This window comes from Oncorhynchus mykiss, chromosome 22, assembly GCF_013265735.2.
Source record: "Oncorhynchus mykiss isolate Arlee chromosome 22, USDA_OmykA_1.1, whole genome shotgun sequence".
NCBI lineage: Eukaryota > Metazoa > Chordata > Actinopteri > Salmoniformes > Salmonidae > Oncorhynchus > Oncorhynchus mykiss.
Window position 1 is genome coordinate 48525572 of NC_048586.1, and position 18964 is coordinate 48544535.

Genomic DNA, 18964 nt, shown 5'->3' on the forward strand with positions numbered 1-18964 from the left:
TATTTTTACTATTTTCTACATTGTAGAATAATAGTGAAGACATCAAAACTTTGAAATAACAAATATGGAATTATGTGTTAACCCCAAAAAATTTAAACAAATTTTTTTTTAGATTTTTAAATTCTTCAAAGTAGCCACCCTTTGCCTTGATGACAGCTTTGCACTCTAGACGAAAACCTGGTTCAGTCTTGTTTCCACCAGACCCTGGGATATGAATCCTCCTTTCAGCAGGACAATAACTTAAAACACAAGGCCAAATCTACAATGGCATTGCTTACCAAGAAAACAATTAATATTCTAGAGTGGCCGAGTTACAGTTTCGACTTAAATCAACTTGAAAATCTATAGCAAGACCTGAAAATGGTTGCCTAGCAATGATCAACAAACATTTTGAAGAATTTTGAATTTTGAAAAGAATAATGGGCAAATATTCTACAATCCAGGTGTGGAAAGCTCTTAGAACCTTACCCAGAAAGACTCACAGCTGTAATCACTACCAAAGGTGCTTCTACAATGAATTAACTCAGGGTTGTGAATACTTATGAAAATGAGATATTTCTTTATTCCATTTTCAATATATTTGCTAAATTTTCTAAAAACATGTTTTCACTTTGTCATTATGGAGAATTGTGTGTAGATGGGGTGAAAACAATTACTTTTAATCCATTTTGATTTCAGGATTACTCAACAAAATGTTGAATAAGTCAAGGTGTATGAATACTTTCTGAAGGCAGTGTTGGTAAGCAAACAACAACAACAACCACAACTAGAACAATAACAACAGCAACACCAACATTGGCCTGCCCCCATATGATTTATGGACCTCGGAGTTGAAATTGAAAGTGTACCTCTGCAATTGCTACTAGACCCTTCACAAAGGGCTACAGCCATTGACTACTGTATAGTATATACAGGACCCTTCACACAGGGCTACAGCCATTGACCACTGTATAGTATATACAGGACCCTTCATACAGGTTAACTTACATTGTTTGTCTTGTGCCATTGCAACCTACTATGTCACATTTTTTTAAACAATTGTGTCTTAGTCACACAGTGTTTACCCATTTGTCTAGTCAATGAACACCTCAATTTGGTGTACAAAAGATTAACAAACGATTAAACAATCTTAAGGTTGAATACAATGCGTTACAAGTGTGTGTGTGTGTGTGTGTGTGTGTTCACAGGTCCATTACCTGTTTGTGAGCATGGTCATAAGAGTTAATGTGGTTGTCAAACTCCTGATGCTTGTAGTACTGCTTGTCACACAGATCACAGTAGAAGTTGGCCTTCAGGTCCTCCAAGGCCTTGGCCATGGTCGTCGTCCTCTCCTTCTCCGCGTAGTCCTGGAATAAACAACAAGGACAACACCACCTCTGTCAGGGAGGGAATCTAACTTATATCTCAACTCAAATCAAATCAAAGCGTATTGGTCACATACACATGGTTAGCAGATGTTTATGCGAGTGTATCGAATCGCTTAAAGAATTAGATTCCCTCTCTGACACTGAGTTGAGATAGAATTAGAACACCTCTCTGTCACTGAGTTCAGATGGAATTAGATTCCCTCTCTGACACTGAGTTGAGATAGAATTAGAACACCTCTCTGTCACTGAGTTGAGATAGAATTAGATTCCCTCTCTGACACTGACATTGAATTATATCTCAGCTCAGTGAAAGAGAGGGAATCTAATTCTATCTCAGCTCAGTGACAGAGAGGGATTATAATTATATCTCAGCTCAGTGACAGAGAGGGAATCTAATTATATCTCAGCTCAGTGACAGAGAGGGAATCTAATTATATCTCAGCTCAGTGACAGAGAGGGAATCTAATTCTATCTCAGCTCAGTGACAGAGAGGGATTATAATTATATCTCAGCTCAGTGACAGAGAGGGAATCTCATTCTATCTCAGCTCAGTGACAGAGAGGGAATCTAATTATATCTCAGCTCAGTGACAGAGAGGGAATCTAATTCTATCTCAGCTCAGTGACAGAGAGGGATTATAATTCTATCTCACCTCAGTGTCAGAGGGAATCTAATTATATCTCAGCTCAGTGTCAGAGGGATTCTAATTCTATCTCAGCTCAGTGACAGATACGAGGTCTAATTCTATCTCAGCTCAGTGTCAGAGGGAATCTAATTCTATCTCAGCTCAGTGACAGATAAGAGGTCTAATTATATCTCGGCTCAGTGTCAGAGGGAATCTAATTCTATCTCAGCTCAGTGACAGATAAGAGGTCTAATTATATCTCTGCTCAGTGTCAGAGGGAATCTAATTCTATCTCAGCTCAGTGAAGATAAGGAATCTAATTCTATCTCAGCTCAGTGTCAGAGGGATTCTAATTCTATCTCAGCTCAGTGACAGATAAGAGGTCTAATTTAATCTCAGCTCAGCAAAACTGGTTGAAATTAAATCCTTACAAGTGGATAAAAAACAGTAGATTATAATGACTTTATACTCTATGGCAGTGATGTCCCTATAGAATACATTATACTGTGTGGCAGTGATGTCCCTATAGAATACATTATACTGTATGGCAGTGATGTCCCTATATAATACATTATACTCTATGTCAGTGATGTCCCTATAGAATACATTATACTCTATGGCAGTGATGTCCCTATAGAATACATTATACTGTATGGCAGTGATGTCCCTATAGAATACATTATACTGTGTGGCAGTGATGTCCCTATAGAATACATTATACTCTATGGCAGTGATGTCCCTATAGAATACATTATACTCTATGTCAGTGATGTCCCTATAGAATACATTATACTGTGTGGCAGTGATTTCCCTATAGAATACATTATAATCTATGTCAGTGATGTCCCTATAGAATACATTATACTGTATGGCAGTGATGTCCCTATAGAATACATTATACTGTGTGGCAGTGATTTCCCTATAGAATACATTATAATCTATGTCAGTGATGTCCCTATAGAATACATTATACTCTATGGCAGTGATGTCCCTATAGAATACATTATACTCTATGGCAGTGATGTCCCTATAGAATACATTATACTCTATGTCAGTGATGTCCCTATAGAATACATTATACTGTGTGGCAGTGATGTCCCTATAGAATACATTATACTCTATGTCAGTGATGTCCCTATAGAATACATTATACTCTATGGCAGTGATGTCCCTATAGAATACATTATACTGTGTGGCAGTGATGTCCCTATAGAATACATTATACTCTATGTCAGTGATGTCCCTATAGAATACATTATACTCTATGGCAGTGATGTCCCTATAGAATACATTATACTGTGTGGCAGTGATTTCCCTATAGAATACATTATAATCTATGTCAGTGATGTCCCTATAGAATACATTATACTGTGTGGCAGTGATGTCCCTATAGAATACATTATACTCTATGTCAGTGATGTCCCTATAGAATACATTATACTGTGTGGCAGTGATGTCCCTATAGAATACATTATACTCTATGTCAGTGATGTCCCTATAGAATACATTATACTCTATGGCAGTGATGTCCCTATAGAATACATTATACTGTGTGGCAGTGATGTCCCTATAGAATACATTATACTCTATGTCAGTGATGTCCCTATAGAATACATTATACTCTATGGCAGTGATGTCCCTATAGAATACATTATACTGTGTGGCAGTGATTTCCCTATAGAATACATTATAATCTATGTCAGTGATGTCCCTATAGAATACATTATACTGTGTGGCAGTGATGTCCCTATAGAATACATTATACTCTATGGCAGTGATGTCCCTATAGAATACATTATACTGTGTGGCAGTGATGTCCCTATAGAATACATTATACTCTATGGCAGTGATGTCCCTATAGAATACATTATACTCTATGGCAGTGATGTCCCTATAGAATACATTATACTCTATGTCAGTGATGTCCCTATAGAATACATTATACTGTGTGGCAGTGATGTCCCTATAGAATACATTATACTCTATGTCAGTGATGTCCCTATAGAATACATTATACTCTATGGCAGTGATGTCCCTATAGAATACATTATACTGTGTGGCAGTGATGTCCCTATAGAATACATTATACTCTATGTCAGTGATGTCCCTATAGAATACATTATACTGTGTGGCAGTGATGTCCCTATAGAATACATTATACTGTATGGCAGTGATGTCCCTATAGAATACATTATACTGTGTGGCAGTGATGTCCCTATAGAATACATTATACTCTATGGCAGTGATGTCCCTATATAATACATTATACTGTGTGGCAGTGATGTCCCTATAGAATACATTAATCTATATATGAATACACCACAATAGTGTTGCTACTGTGTGCGTGTCCGTGCTTGGTGTTGACCGGGGTTTTCTGACACCGTTATCCTAAGCTATACCAGAGTCAGATAGAAACAGATGACTCTACAGGGGGGTATACTATTTACCCTCAGATTTTAATAACAGACACGTTGTTCACGTCCTCTTGATTTCTATGCATCATTTGCAAAGTGGGATGTTTTGTAGTACGTGTAGCGCCTGTTAATATAATGCTCCTTGAAACCCCAATTCATCTGATTCACCTGGATCCCAATTTTCTCCTTTTTGATTTTTGGTATTGAATATTGATTTTCAGCAAAACGGAGATGAGGGTAGTTTCACTGGGAGGGGGGCAGATCATATTTGAAATCTAATTTATTCAAAGGTGGCAATCTGCAGTTGTTTCATCTATATTTGGACTTATAAATAATGATATGTACCCATTGATTCTTGAAGAATATAACCTATAGATAAATGCCTTATGAGCTTAGTTCAATTGTGGCACCGCATCACAAACCCAAAATAGACGCTTGTTTCACCTTGTTTGTAAACAAGGTCAATTTAAACAAACCATGGTCAAAAGTATAACGTTGATATCATGGCTGGCCAATCCTTGCATCCATATCTCTGTCTATGATTATTATTATTATTATAGAGTAGCTACATTTCATCCAGGTTCGGTCCCTGAGATTATTACCAAAGCAGTGGCTGGGATTACAGTTTGTTATTGTTTCAATTTGCGGATTGCCACTTTAATACATAGGATATATGGAAACTTGTACATTCAAAGCTATGTTGGATGAAGAGATGTATTAAAACTTCCAATTCCCCAAAGGTGTCCCGTTCAAACATCCCAGAGGCCAGAGAAGAAGATAGTAACATCATTCAAGCTTTGAATCTATTTACACTATAACTCATCCTTTAGTGCCGACATGAAAACCACAATGAAGCCCTGGATAGATCCTCCTGAAAGGCGAAATCACACCGTCAACAAATATAAAAGTAAGAGCCCCAAAAAATACCCAGCGGACAATAGACCTTTTTTTTACTCATGATTTTATTTTCTGAAACGTAATTCAATGGTTGCATTTTTACACAGGTATAAGATTAGACTTCAAACAGCTATAGTTGAACCCTGAGACAAACTTTCATCGATGTTTAAAAACGCTATATAGTGCACTACTTTTGAACTGAGCCTTAACTGAGGGGCGGCAGGGTAACCTAGAGTGTTGGACTAGTAACCGGAAGGTTACAAGTTCAAATCCCCCGAGCTGACAAGGTACAAATCTGTCGGTTTGCCACCTGAACAGGCAGTTAATCCACTGTTCCTAGGCTGTCATAGAAAATAATAATTTGTTCTTAGCTGACTTGCCTAGTTAAATAAAAGGTAAAATAAATAAATCAAATTAAAATGTATTCCTATATGGTGAATAGGGTGCCATATCAGACACACACTTGTTCAGGTTAAACCCTCTGCTTTTAAAATATTGAGTCATCTGTCCATTGGTACATATCTGAACTGAAGAGGCTTAGTGGTTCTATACCCGTCAATCAGTTCAGGAGGCTTAGTGGTTATTTTTTCCTCAATGAGTGCAGGACGCAAAGTGGCTCAAATTGCTGTCCAATAATATTGTCATTAATGGGGAGAGAACCCACTCAGGCCATTGTGTGGGGTCAGTCCCGACATGGACCTCACCACTTAACGCTGATATCACAGTCCATTACAGACCCAGAGAGGTGTAACAGTGTGTGTGTGTGTGTGTGTGTGTGTGTGTGTGCGTGTGCCTGTGCGTGTGTCTGTGTCTGTACGTGTGCGTGTGTGTGCCTGTGCCTGTGCCTGTACGTGTGTGTGTGTCTGTGTCTGTGCGTGTGCGTGTGTCTGTGCGTGTGTCTGTGCGTGTGCGTGTGTCTGTGTCTGTACGTGTGCGTGTGTGTGCCTGTGCCTGTGCCTGTGCCTGTGCGTGTGCCTGTGTGTGTGTGTGTGTCTGTGTCTGTGCGTGTGCGTGTGCGTGTGCGTGCGTGTGTGTGTGTGTGTGCGTGCCTGTTGTCAAGTGTTCAGATGAGCTGTGGAAAATGCCTTCTGTGGCTAAATATTATAGACTAAAACAAGTGATTCTAATTGAAACCAGTAGCAAGCAACACACTTCAACATCAACACAATTCATTATCAGCCCATGCTGAGGTATACTGTGAATCTATAAACCGAACCGGGGGACAGAGCTTAGGAAATTAAACAACAACAAAACATGGCGCAGAGGAAGTGGTGTGAAGCTGTGAAGTCATTTACACTGCAGATAGATCCATTCACCGTTAGTGAACCAAGGCTCGGTGGGGTGCTGGGAGAGAAGCTAACCGTCTGAGCCGCTGTGCCACAGCTCTCCCCCCTTTCTCCCTCTCCTACACCTCCCCTCCACCCAGTCACTCTGCCGAGCCAGACCTCTACCCCTCTAAACCACCGAGACACGGTCCCCCCCTTTCCACCATCCCCTTCCACCAGACACTAAATTACAAAACACAGGGGGTCTGGACTCTCAAGGGTATTCAGGCTACTTTTGTAGCAGGAAAGGAGAACGTAGCTGCACAGAACATAAACTGGACAAAAATATGATCGTAAAATGTAAAGTTTTGGCCCCATGTTTCATGAGATTAAATCAAAGATCCCAGAAATGTTTGAATAAACACAAAAAGCGTATTTCTCTCAAATGTTGGGCACAAACATCCCTGTTAGTGAGCACTTTGCCAAGATAATCCACCTGACAGGTGTGGCACATCAAGAAGCTGATCAATACACAGGTGCACCTTGTGTTGGGGACAATAAAAGGACACTCTAAAATGTGCCGTTTTGTCACTCAACACAATGCCGCAGATGTCTCAAGTTTTGAGGGAGTGTGCAATTGGCGTGCCGACTGTAGGACTGCCCACTAGAGCCGTTGCCGGAGAATGTAACGTTCATTTTTCTACCACAAGCCGTTCCAACGTCGTTTTAGAGAATTTGGCGGTGCGACCAACGGGACTCACAACTACAGAACATTTGTGACCACCAGGACCTCCACCGCCGAATTCGTCACCTGCGGGATCATCTGAGCTGTTGAAACCGACTCAAGTAAGCTTATCTGCGTGCTCTTCGTCCTCACCAGGGTCTTGACCTGACTGCATTTTGGCATCATAACCGACTTCAGTGGACAAATGCTCTCCTTCGATGGCCACTGGCATGCTGGATAAGAGTGCTCTTCATGGATGAGTCCCAGCTTTAACTGTACCGGGCAGATGGCAGACAATGCGTATGGCGTTGTGTCAGCGAGCGGTTTGCTGACGTCAACGTTGTGAACAGAGTGCCCCATGGTGGAGGTGGGGTTGTGGTATGGGCAGGCTTAAGCTACAGACAACGAACACACTTGCATTTTATCAATGGCAATATGAATACACAGAGATACCGTGATGAGATCCTGAGGCCCATTGCTATGCCATTCATCCTCCTCCATCACCTCACGTTTCAGCATGATAATTCACGGCCCCATGTCGCAAGGACCCGTACACAATTCCTAGAAGCTGAAAATGTCCCAGATCTTCCATGGCCTGCATACTCACCAGACATGACACACATTGAGCATGTGTGGGATGCTCTGGATCAACGTGTATGACAACGTGCAACTTCGCACAGCCAGTGAAGAGGAGTGGGACAACACTCCACAGGTCGCAATCAACAGCCTGATCAACTCTATGTGAAGGAGATGTGTCGTGCTGCATGAGGCAAACGGTGGGTCACACCAGATACTGACTGGTTTTCTGATCCACGACTCTACCTTTATTTTTTTTAAAGGTATCTGTGACCAACAGATGCATATCTGTATTCTCAGTCATGTAAAACAATGAGATCAGGTCCTAATGAATTTATTTCAATTGACTGATTTCGTTATATGAACTGTAACAACTAAAATTGTTGTATTGTTGCATTTACACTTATGTTCAGTGTAGAAACATCCACCACAGTCGTCTGGTATGTTCAGTGTAGAAACATCCACCACAGTCATCTGGTATGTTCAGTGTAGAAACATCCACCACAGTCGTCTGGTTTGTTCAGTGTAGAAACATCCACCACAGTCGTCTGGTATGTTCAGTGTAGAAACATCCACCACAGTCATCTGGTTTGTTCAGTGTAGAAACATCCACCACAGTCGTCTGGTTTGTTCAGTGTAGAAACATCCACCACAGTCGTCTGGTTTGTTCAGTGTAGAAACATCCACCACAGTCATCTAGTATGTTCAGTGTAGAAACATCCACCACAGTCATCTGGTATGTTCAGTGTAGAAACATCCACCACGGTCATCTGGTAGCCAATCTATTCACACGTTCTCTGCAGCGAGAAAAAAACACATAGCTATGCTACAGTTGTCTGGTTAGCAACACTAGGCTAGGCTAACCAACACCACATGATTTACCCTCTGCACAGGCTAATGCTAATACACAGCTTTGTCCCATTGCAGAGCGCTATAACTAACCCAAAGGTTTCTCCCTTTGTAGAGGCTAACGCTAATACACAGGTTTGACCCTTTGCAGAGCGCTATAGCTAACCCATTGTTTTCTCCCTCTGAAGAGGCTAATGCTAATACAAACGTTCGACCCTTTGTAGAGCGCTATAGCTAACCTATAGTTTTCTCCCTCTGCAGAGGCTAATGCTAATACAAAGGTTTGTCTCTTTGCAGAGCGCTATAGCTAACCCATATGTTTCTCCCACTGCAGAGTGCAATAGCTAACGCTACCCATGGGGTTGTCCCTCTGCAGAGCTCTGAGGCTAACCCACAGGACAATGCACAGCTCCAGCCCAGCCTCTCTCTCGCCCTCTGAGAGAAGTGTATTATTATCAATCACGGTGACTGTGTTATTCCCCTGGGCTAGGAGTACAGAGAGGTCCCGAGCATGGACTATTAGACTACAATGACACGTAATCTCACTGTTTAACCCCATCTCATTGACTAAAGCTGAGGCCACGTGAAAATGAAAATGTTTAAGTGAACCGTTTTTATGAGGGGAAACCTTTTAGCTGATTTTCTTTAATTTTAGAACATCAAAGATGTTTATGAAGCAGACGTCCCTCACTCTCTTTTTACCCATCCCTCACTCTCCTTTTACCCATCCCTCACTCTCCTTTTACCCATCCCTCACTCTCCTTTTACCCATCCCTCACTCTCCTTTTACCCTTCCCTCACTCTCCTTGTACCCATCCCTCACTCTCCTTTTACCCATCCCTCACTCTCCTTTTACCATCCCTCACTCTCCTTTTACCCATCCCTCACTCTCCTTTTACCATCCCTCACTCTCCTTTTACCCATCCCTCACTCTCCTTTTACCCATCCCTCACTCTCCTTTTACCCATCCCTCACTCTCCTTTTACCCTTCCCTCACTCTCCTTTTACCCATCCCTCACTCTCCTTTTACCCATCCCTCACTCTCCTTTTACCCATCCCTCACTCTCCTTTTACCCATCCCTCACTCTCCTTTTACCCATCCCTCACTCTCCTTTTACCCATCCCTCACTCTCCTTTTACCCATCCCTCACTCTCCTTTTACCCATCCCTCACTCTCCTTTTACCCTTCCCTCACTCTCCTTGTACCAATCCCTCACTCTCCTTTTACCCATCCCTCACTCTCCTTTTACCCATCCCTCACTTTCCTTTTACCCATCCCTCACTCTCCTTTTACCCATCCCTCACTTTTCTTTTACCCATCCCTCACTCTCCTTTTACCCATCCCTCACTCTCCTTTTACCCATCCCTCACTCTCCTTTTACCCATCCCTCACTCTCCTTTTACTCATCCCTCACTCTCCTTTTACCCATCCCTCACTCTCCTTTTACCCATCCCTCACTCTCCTTTCATGCCTTCCCTCACTCTCCTTTTACCCTTCCCTCACTCTCCTTTTACCCATCCCTCACTCTCCTTTTACCATCCCTCACTCTCCTTTTACCCATCCCTCACTCTCCTTTCATGCCTTCCCTCACTCTCCTTTTACCCATCCCTCACTCTCCTTTCATGCCTTCCCTCACTCTCCTTTTACCCATCCCTCACTCTCCTTTTACCCATCCCTCACTCTCCTTTTACCCATCCCTCACTCTCCTTTTACCCATCCCTCACTCTCCTTTTACCCAACGTCTTTATGTCTTTATTAAAACACATCTCCAAACAGAATTGGCACGCATGGCCTGTAGACTGGAGCTGTACAGCTAACACTGTAGCAAGAATACACTAAACAGGAAACCACTCTGCTGAAACGTGAAGGATCAACCTAGCTCTTACAGGAAGTAGGCCTACTTGGGAGTACGATAACACTATAGTTGCGCCTATACATTGATCGTCACTCACATCTCTTCACTGATTGTGACGGGTAACCTCATCGCAACAGACGAGACAGACGGTATAGATTTGTTTTCAAAATCCATCTGTGTTTCGATTGATGTTGCTCCACAAAAAGGCGGGTGGGGGGATGGGGGGGGGGACGGATTAAAAATATAATTGATCCTAAGAAGCCAGAGGTCGACAACCATGAGCCATAATATTGTCAAGAACATGAAGTCCTTAAATATTATGAAAACGAATAAAGATCTATATAATTCCTATTTATTCATAATTAATATTTCTAGAGCCCTTCAAAACTACATATTAGAAAATTGAAATGGAATTTCTCTCTAAACTATTATACTTTCAGGGAAGCTTGCATAATTTAGCAGGAAATAGATAACTGAAATTATTAGCTTTGCAAATTGTATTCAGAAAATACTATTGTAAATTCATGTATGCTCTCCATCTCTTCGGTAAAAGTGCCCACAGGGTATTGAGTGGAAAACTCCACTTTTAAAACACCTTAAGAGATATTCCATTGCTAATCCACATGTAGACCAGGGAAAAGATCATCGAGGACATCAACCACCCGATCCACGGCCTGTTCACCCCGCTATCATCCAGAAGGATAGGTCCGAACAGATGCATCAAAGGTGGGACCGAGAGACTGAAAAACAGCTTCTATCTCAGGGCCATCAGACTGTTAAATAGCCATCACTAACATAGAATGGCTGCTGCCTACACTGAGACTCAATCACTGGCCACTTTAAGAAATGGACCACTAGTCACTTTAAATAATGGCACTTTTAATAATGTTTACATATCTTACATTGATCATATCATATGTCTACTGTATTTTATACCATCTATTGCACCTTGCCTATGCCGCTCGGCCATCGCTCACCCATATGTTTACATGTAATAGCACATTAGAGGCTGCTGCCCTGACTTGAAATCACTGGCCACTTTACTACACGGAACTAGTCACTTTCATAGTGTGTACATATTTTACATTACTCGTCTCATATGTGTGTACTGTATGCTATTCTACTGTATCTTAGCCTATGCCACTCTGACATCGCTCGTCCATATATGTATATATTCTTACTTCCATTCCTTTACTTATGTTTGTGTGTATTGGGTATGCGTTGTGATATTGTCAGATAGTACTTATCACTGCACTGTCGGAGCTAGAAACACAAGCATTTCGCTACACACCCGCAATAACATCTGCTAAACACAGGTATAAATAAAAATGTATTAAAATGCCATTTGATTTGAACCTAGAAGAAAGATCTACTTAGTTCCAAGTGTTTTCATTACATATTAAACAGTCTGGTTCCTTTATATTTCCATTAACTTGTGCAGTGATTTTTTTTTTATGTTGACATAAAAAATACAAAAAAAATGGATTCAACCATTACCTGCTGCAATGCATTTCCATGGAACTGTCTTGTGTTGATCACAAACAGCTGAACGTAACGACGTCATACCAAAAAAAGATTCAACATTCCCGAAAAAAAAAAAAAACTAGTGTCAATTAGGCAAATTGCTCATTAAATAAATTGGTGACAGCCTGTAATACCCTCCCACCTTTTTCATGTCTCAGGTAGCCCGCAAGAGCCAGCATGGGGATGGAATGCCCCAAAAAATTACTAATATTTCAGTCATAATTCTCATACGCTAACGTATCGCCAAAAGGTCCGTTCCCGTTTCCGTGGGTAAACTTGCACTCCTTGAAGATCTGATATAATTGGATGGTGAAACTTACATGCAGCCAACCGGAGAAGCAATGTGAAGCCATTCAGGCATTCTTGAAAGTCAGGACAATCCTTGTCCTGCAAATATATATATTTTTATTCTTAAATAAGTATATTTAGCAAGTAGTAGGCATTTAAAATGAAATACAGAGTGGAGTTTTATGGTTACGTGACGACATCCCCTGCACCCCGTACTTTCAAAATTATTTGGCAATCAGTTTCCATTATAATTTGTCGCAAATAAGAACGTTTTACACTTAAAGAATGTCACCCCCTGTCAAACAGAGGTGATGTTGATTTTCAGAATATTTCCCCTACGGCTGACGTTTCCAGTGTGTTTTTTTGTTTCTGTTTTTTTTTGTAGAATAATCCTGGGTCAATGGAAACCTGCCTAGTGACTCAAAACAGTCTGGGACTTGACTGGTACTGTTATACATTAAATAGCATTTAAAGTCTGGAGTTTCCACAAAGCTCCTTGGATCTGGATCCTCAGAGGCCTATCTGATCTAACTACATCAAGACGTTTCTCATCTGGAGTTACCAGTCATACAGACTGCATAATATGGAAAGTTACGTACTACAACAAACTTGGAAGCTATATTGTTTCCTTGAACAACAATACCCCTATGTACTACCGGTCAAAGGTTTTAGGACAACTGCTCATTCATTTAACACTTACTACATAACAGTTACTACATAATTCCATATGTGTTATTTCATAGTTTTTATGGCTTCACTATTATTCTACAATGTAGAAAATAGTTAAAAATAAAGAAAAAACAATGAATGAGTTAAAACGTTTGCCCAGTATATAGGGTATTGCAGGTAGAACATTATATACTGAGTCGACATGCTCTTGAACAAATCCTCAAGCGGCGTTTTGCTGGACTACAGATACAGAATGACACCTTGGACTACAGATACAGAATGACACCTTGGACTACAGATACAGAATGACACCTTGGACTACAGATACATAATGACACCTGGGACTACAGATACAGAATGACACCTTGGACTACAGATATAAAATGACACCTGGGACTACAGATACAGAATGACACCTTGGAATACAGATACAGAATGACACCTTGGACTACAGATACAGAATTACACCTTGGACTTCAGATACAGAATGACACCTTAGACTACAGATATAAAATGACAACTTGGACTACAGATACAAAATGACACCTGGGACTACAGATACAGAATGACACCTTGGACTACAGATACAGAATGACACCTGGGACTACACCTTTAGAATGACACCTGGGACTACAGATACAGAATGACACCTTGGACTACAGATACAGAATGACACCTTGGACTACAGATACAGAATGACACCTTGGACTACAGATACAGAATGACACCTTGGACTACAGATACAGAATGACACCTGGGACTACACCTTTAGAATGACACCTGGGACTACAGATACAGAATGACACCTTGGACTACAGATACAGAATGACACATTGGACTACAGATATAAAATGACACCTTGGACTACATATACAGAATGACACCTTGGACTACAGATACAGAATGACACCTTGGACTACAGATACAGAATGACACCTTGGACTACAGATACAGAATGACACCTTGGACTACAGATTCAAAATGACACCTGGGACTACAGATACAGAATGACACCTTGGACTACAGATACAGAATGAGACCTGGGACTACACCTTTAGAATGACACCTTGGACTACAGATACAGAATGATCCGCAGCTTTAGATTGACAAACTGGCTGATACTACCTTAATGATGACATGTTATTCCTGACAAAAGGCTGGAAGGGGAAAGGAGCGGTTCGATGCTGAGTTCAACATTTTGGCTGTCACAATTAATTGTACAGCTTCTCCTTCAACGTCGGAGCTGTTGCCTCTAAATTGCTGAGATACAGAGAATCCATCTACAGTTATTGACTGGACACTAGTTGTTCCTTCTAGAGGGCAAGAGAGGAGGTGAAGCATTTGTCTGCTCCTCCTCCACACTGCTGACAATCACTATGAAGCCCTGATTGCAAAACAACCGTTACTTGCTAGAATGTAGCAGGGTGCATTTTACTGGTCTCCTAACTGTGTACATCTACCTCCTAGGAACCCATAGGCCTACGAGCAGTATGTGGTCTGAACTAATATCTCAGTAAAATAAATAAAGTCATTGTAGCGTCTTAGCTTCATCAAGTCATCAATTATTGATTCAAATAATCACTGAACCTCCTTCTGAGCTGCAGAGAGAGACTTAGTAGGCAAGAGATGCAATCAAAAAAGAACTGGTAATTATCATCCTTGGTTTTCCTAGCTGTTGAAGTGTAACGAGATATCCTGGTTTGTTTACATCCTTGATTGCGGTAATAATGGATATCAGGATAATTAGCAATAGATTTTTGTTGAAATGTCTTCTTTTTTTTACACAGGGAAAACAACAACCTCTCCATGATATAGAGCTTGACATTCATTCAGTGTGACACTAAAAACGGATTTCAAACTGAGCTAAATGGATCTCTGTGCAATCGCTCTGTTCCACTCAAAATGTAAACCTCTGGGTAAACCACCCAAGGAATCTCCAAGAACGTTTAAATCAGTTATACCAAATTTATATCAGCATTTTAAATGTGCAACTACGGGAAAAAAAAACTCTAGACCACTCCACAAACAGAGACAAGTGCAAAGCTCTCCCTCGCCCTCCATTTGGCAAATCTGACCATCATTCTATCCTGATTCCTGCTTACAAGCAAAAACAACAAAAAATTAAGCAGGTAGCACCAGTGACTCCGTCTTAAAAAAAAAAGTGATCAGATGAAGCAATACTAAACTGCTGAACTGTTGTGCAACGGTGACTTGGTCAATAAGTAAGTGGTCAGATGAAGCAGATGCTAAACTACAGGACTGTTTTGCAGCACTGACTGGAATACGGTCCGGGATTCCTCTGATGGCATTGAGAAGTACACCACATCAGTGCATCGATGACGTCGTCCCCACAGTGACTGTACGTACATACCCCAACCAGAAGCCATGGATTACAGGCAACATTCGCACTGAGCTAAAGGGTAGAGCTGACGCTTTCAAGGTGAGGGACTCTAATCCGGAAGCTTTCAGAAATCCCGCTATGCTCTCTGACGATCCATCAAACAGGAAAAGAGTCGATACTGGACTAAGGTTGAATCGTACTACACCGGCTCCGACGCTCATCGGATGTGGCAGGGCTTGCAAAATATTACAAACTACAAGGGGAAGCACAGCCGAGAGCTGCCCAGTGACACAAACATACCAGACAAACTAAATAACTTCTATGCTCGCTTCGAGGCAAGAAACACTGAAACATGCATGAGAGCATCAGCTGTTCCGGACGACAGTGTGATCACGCTCTCCGCAGCCGATGTGAGTAAGACCTTTAAACAAGTCATTCTTCACAAGGCTGCTGGTCCTGACGGATTACCAGGATGTGTACTCCGAGCATGCGCTGACCAACTGGCAGGTGTCTTCACTGACATTTTAAATCTCTCCCTGTCTGGGCCTGTAATACCAACATGTTTCAAGCAGACCACCATTGTCCCTGTGCCCAAGAACATTAAGGTAACCTGCCTAAATTACTACTGACCCGTAGCACTCACATCTGTAGCCATGAAGTGCTTTGAAAGACAGGTCATGGCTCACATCAACACCATTAACCCAGAAACCCTAAACCCACTCCAATTTGAATACCACAGATGATGCAATTTCTATTGCACTCCACACTGCCCTTTCCCACCTGGATAAAAGGAACACCTATGTGAGAATGCTATTGATTGACTACGGCTCAAATTGCAACACCATAGTGTTGCATAGCTCATCACTAAGCTAAGGACCCTGGGACTAAACACCTCCCTTTGCAACTGAATCCTGGACTTCCTGACGGGCCGTCCCCAGGTGGTATGGTAGATAATAACACATCCACCATGCTGATCCTCAACACATGGGCCCCTCAGGGGTGCGTGCTCAGTCCCCTCCTGTACTCCCAGTTCACTCATGACTGCACGGCCAGGCACAACTCCAACATGAACATTAAGTTTGCAAATGACACAGTGGTAGGGCTGATCACCAACAACGATGAGACAGCCAATAGGGAGGAGGTCAGAGACCTGACCGTATGGTGCAAGGACAACAACCTCTCCCTCCATGTGATCAAGACAAAGGAGACGATTGTGGACTAGAGGAAAAGGAGGACCTAGCATGCCCCCATTCTCATCGACGGGGCTGTAGTGGAGCAGGTTGAGAGCTTCAAGTTCCTTGGCTTCCGTATCACCAACAAACTAACATGGTCCAAGCACACCAAGACAGTCATGAAGAGGGTACGACGAAACCTAGTTCTCAAAAGAGTTCTCTCTGCTACCGCATGGCAAGCAGTACCGGAGTGTCAAGTCTAGGTCCAGGAGGCTTCTAATCAGCTTCTACCGCCATAAGACTCCTGAACATCTAATCAAATTACTACCCAGACTATTTGCAGTGCCACCCCTTCTACACTGCTACTACTCACTGTTATTATCTATGCATATTCAATTTAATAACTCTACCTACATGTACATATTACCTCAATTACCTCAACTAACCGGTGCCCCCCACATTGACTCTGTATCGTTACCCCATGTATATAGATAGCCTCCACATTGACTCTGTACTGGTACCCCCTGTATATAGCCTCCACATTGACTCTGTACCGGTACCCCCTGTATATAGCTTCCACATTGACTCTTTACTGGTACCCCCTGTATATAGCCTCCACATTGACTCTGTACCGGTACCCCCTGTATATAGCCTCCAAATTGACTCTGTACCGGTACCCCCTGTTCATAGCCTCCACATTGACTCTGTACCGGTACCCCCTGTATATAGCCACCACATTGACTCTGTACCGGTACCCCTTGTATATAGCCTCCACATTGACTCTGTACCAGTACCCTCTGTATATAGCCCCACTATTGTTATTTACTGTTACTCTTTAATTATTTGTTATTCTTATCTCTTACTTTTATAATGTATTTTCTTAAAACTGCATTGTTGGTAAAGGGCTTGTAAGTAAGCATTTCACTGTAAGGTCTACTACACCTGTTGTGTTTGGCGCATGTGACAAAAACAATGTGGTTTGATTTTTTTCATTGTATTCTAATGGTATTTTTTTATTTATTTTTTCTCCCTTTTTCTCCCCAACACCATGCACCTGGCGACCTTGGTTAGCGCGCCCTGCGCCCGGCCCGCCACAGGAGTCGCTGGTGCGCGATGAGACAAGGATTTCCCTACCGGCCAAACCCTCCCCAACCTGGACGACGCTATGCCAGTGGTACGTCGCCCCACGGACCTCCCGGTCGCGGCCGGTTACGACAGATGTTTTGTTACTGGGGGGGGTAGATGTATCTGATGTAGCAGTAGAGACTTCAGTCCATAGCCTCCCAGGTCTATCTGATGTAGCAGTAGAGACTTCAGTCCATAGCCTCCCAGGTCTAACTGAGAAACAAAGCTACTCCTTCTCTGTCTGTGTTAGTTGAATCAGGGAGCAGGGCATCTCCTGTGTGTGACAGACAGACAGCGTTCTATATTGTAATTCACTTTCTTTCTCTGCTGGGGCTCTCTACTCTAGCCCTGGGCCTCAGCACTGAAGTGAGCAGCATCAAGTACACCGATCTGAATTAAGGGAGGGGGTGAATGGAGGAATCACACACAGTCACAGCTAGGCAAAGGGCTCCATAATGTAATGCGGATTTGGAGGCAGAAGAAGGAATAAATTGCTCTAAAAAGACTGCTATTAGGAGCTCTTGACATTAAATCTGCGTGAGGGAAGACAAAGAAAAGTCAGGAAGTAACATGAACGATAAGGGAGGAATAGGAGGGGGAGAGAGGGAAGCATTAATGACCGGTATTCATTGGAGACGTGGCTTCTCCTGACAGCTGCTAATTTTCCTCCTGTTGCCCTCCCATTGTGAAGAGGGAGGGGGCGACCTGACAATTATCATCTGCAATCAACTGAGTTTACGGAGAAAATAAAATTACTATTTCTTTCAATATGTAAGGAGAGAGAGCGATAGAGAGAGAGAGAGACAGAGAGAGGGAGAGGGAGAGAGAGAGAGAGAGAGAGAGAGAGAGAGAGAGAGAGAGAGAGAGACATACGGAGAGAGAGAGAGACATACAGAGAGAGAGAGAGACATACAGAGAGAGAGAGACATACAGAGAGAGAGAGAGAGAGAGAGAGAGAGAGAGACAGAGACAGAGACAGAGACAAACACAGAGAGACAAACACAGACAGACAGACAGACAGACAGACAGACAAACACAGACAGACAGACAGACAGACAGACAGACAGACAGACAGACAGACAGACAGACAGACAGACAGACAGACAGACAGACAGACAGAGACATACAGAGAGAGAGAGAGAGACAGAGACAGAGACAAACACAGACAGACAGACAGACAGACAGAGACAAACACAGACAGACAGACAGACAGACAGACAGACGGACAGACAGACAGACAGACAGACAGACAGACAGACAGACAGACAGACA

The 18964-nt window shown here is 42.3% G+C and overlaps 1 protein-coding gene across 1 annotated transcript in view; it reads right to left on the reverse strand.

The window, feature by feature from the left end:
• The window catches only part of LOC110502188 (zinc finger protein 804A), a 140477-nt gene that overhangs the window by 20127 nt on the left and 101386 nt on the right, over positions 1-18964 (reverse strand). The window contains exon 2 of the mRNA XM_021580043.2: positions 1197-1346. Within this exon, the coding sequence (XP_021435718.2) occupies positions 1197-1346 (150 nt within the window). The remainder of the gene's footprint in view (positions 1-1196; positions 1347-18964) is intronic.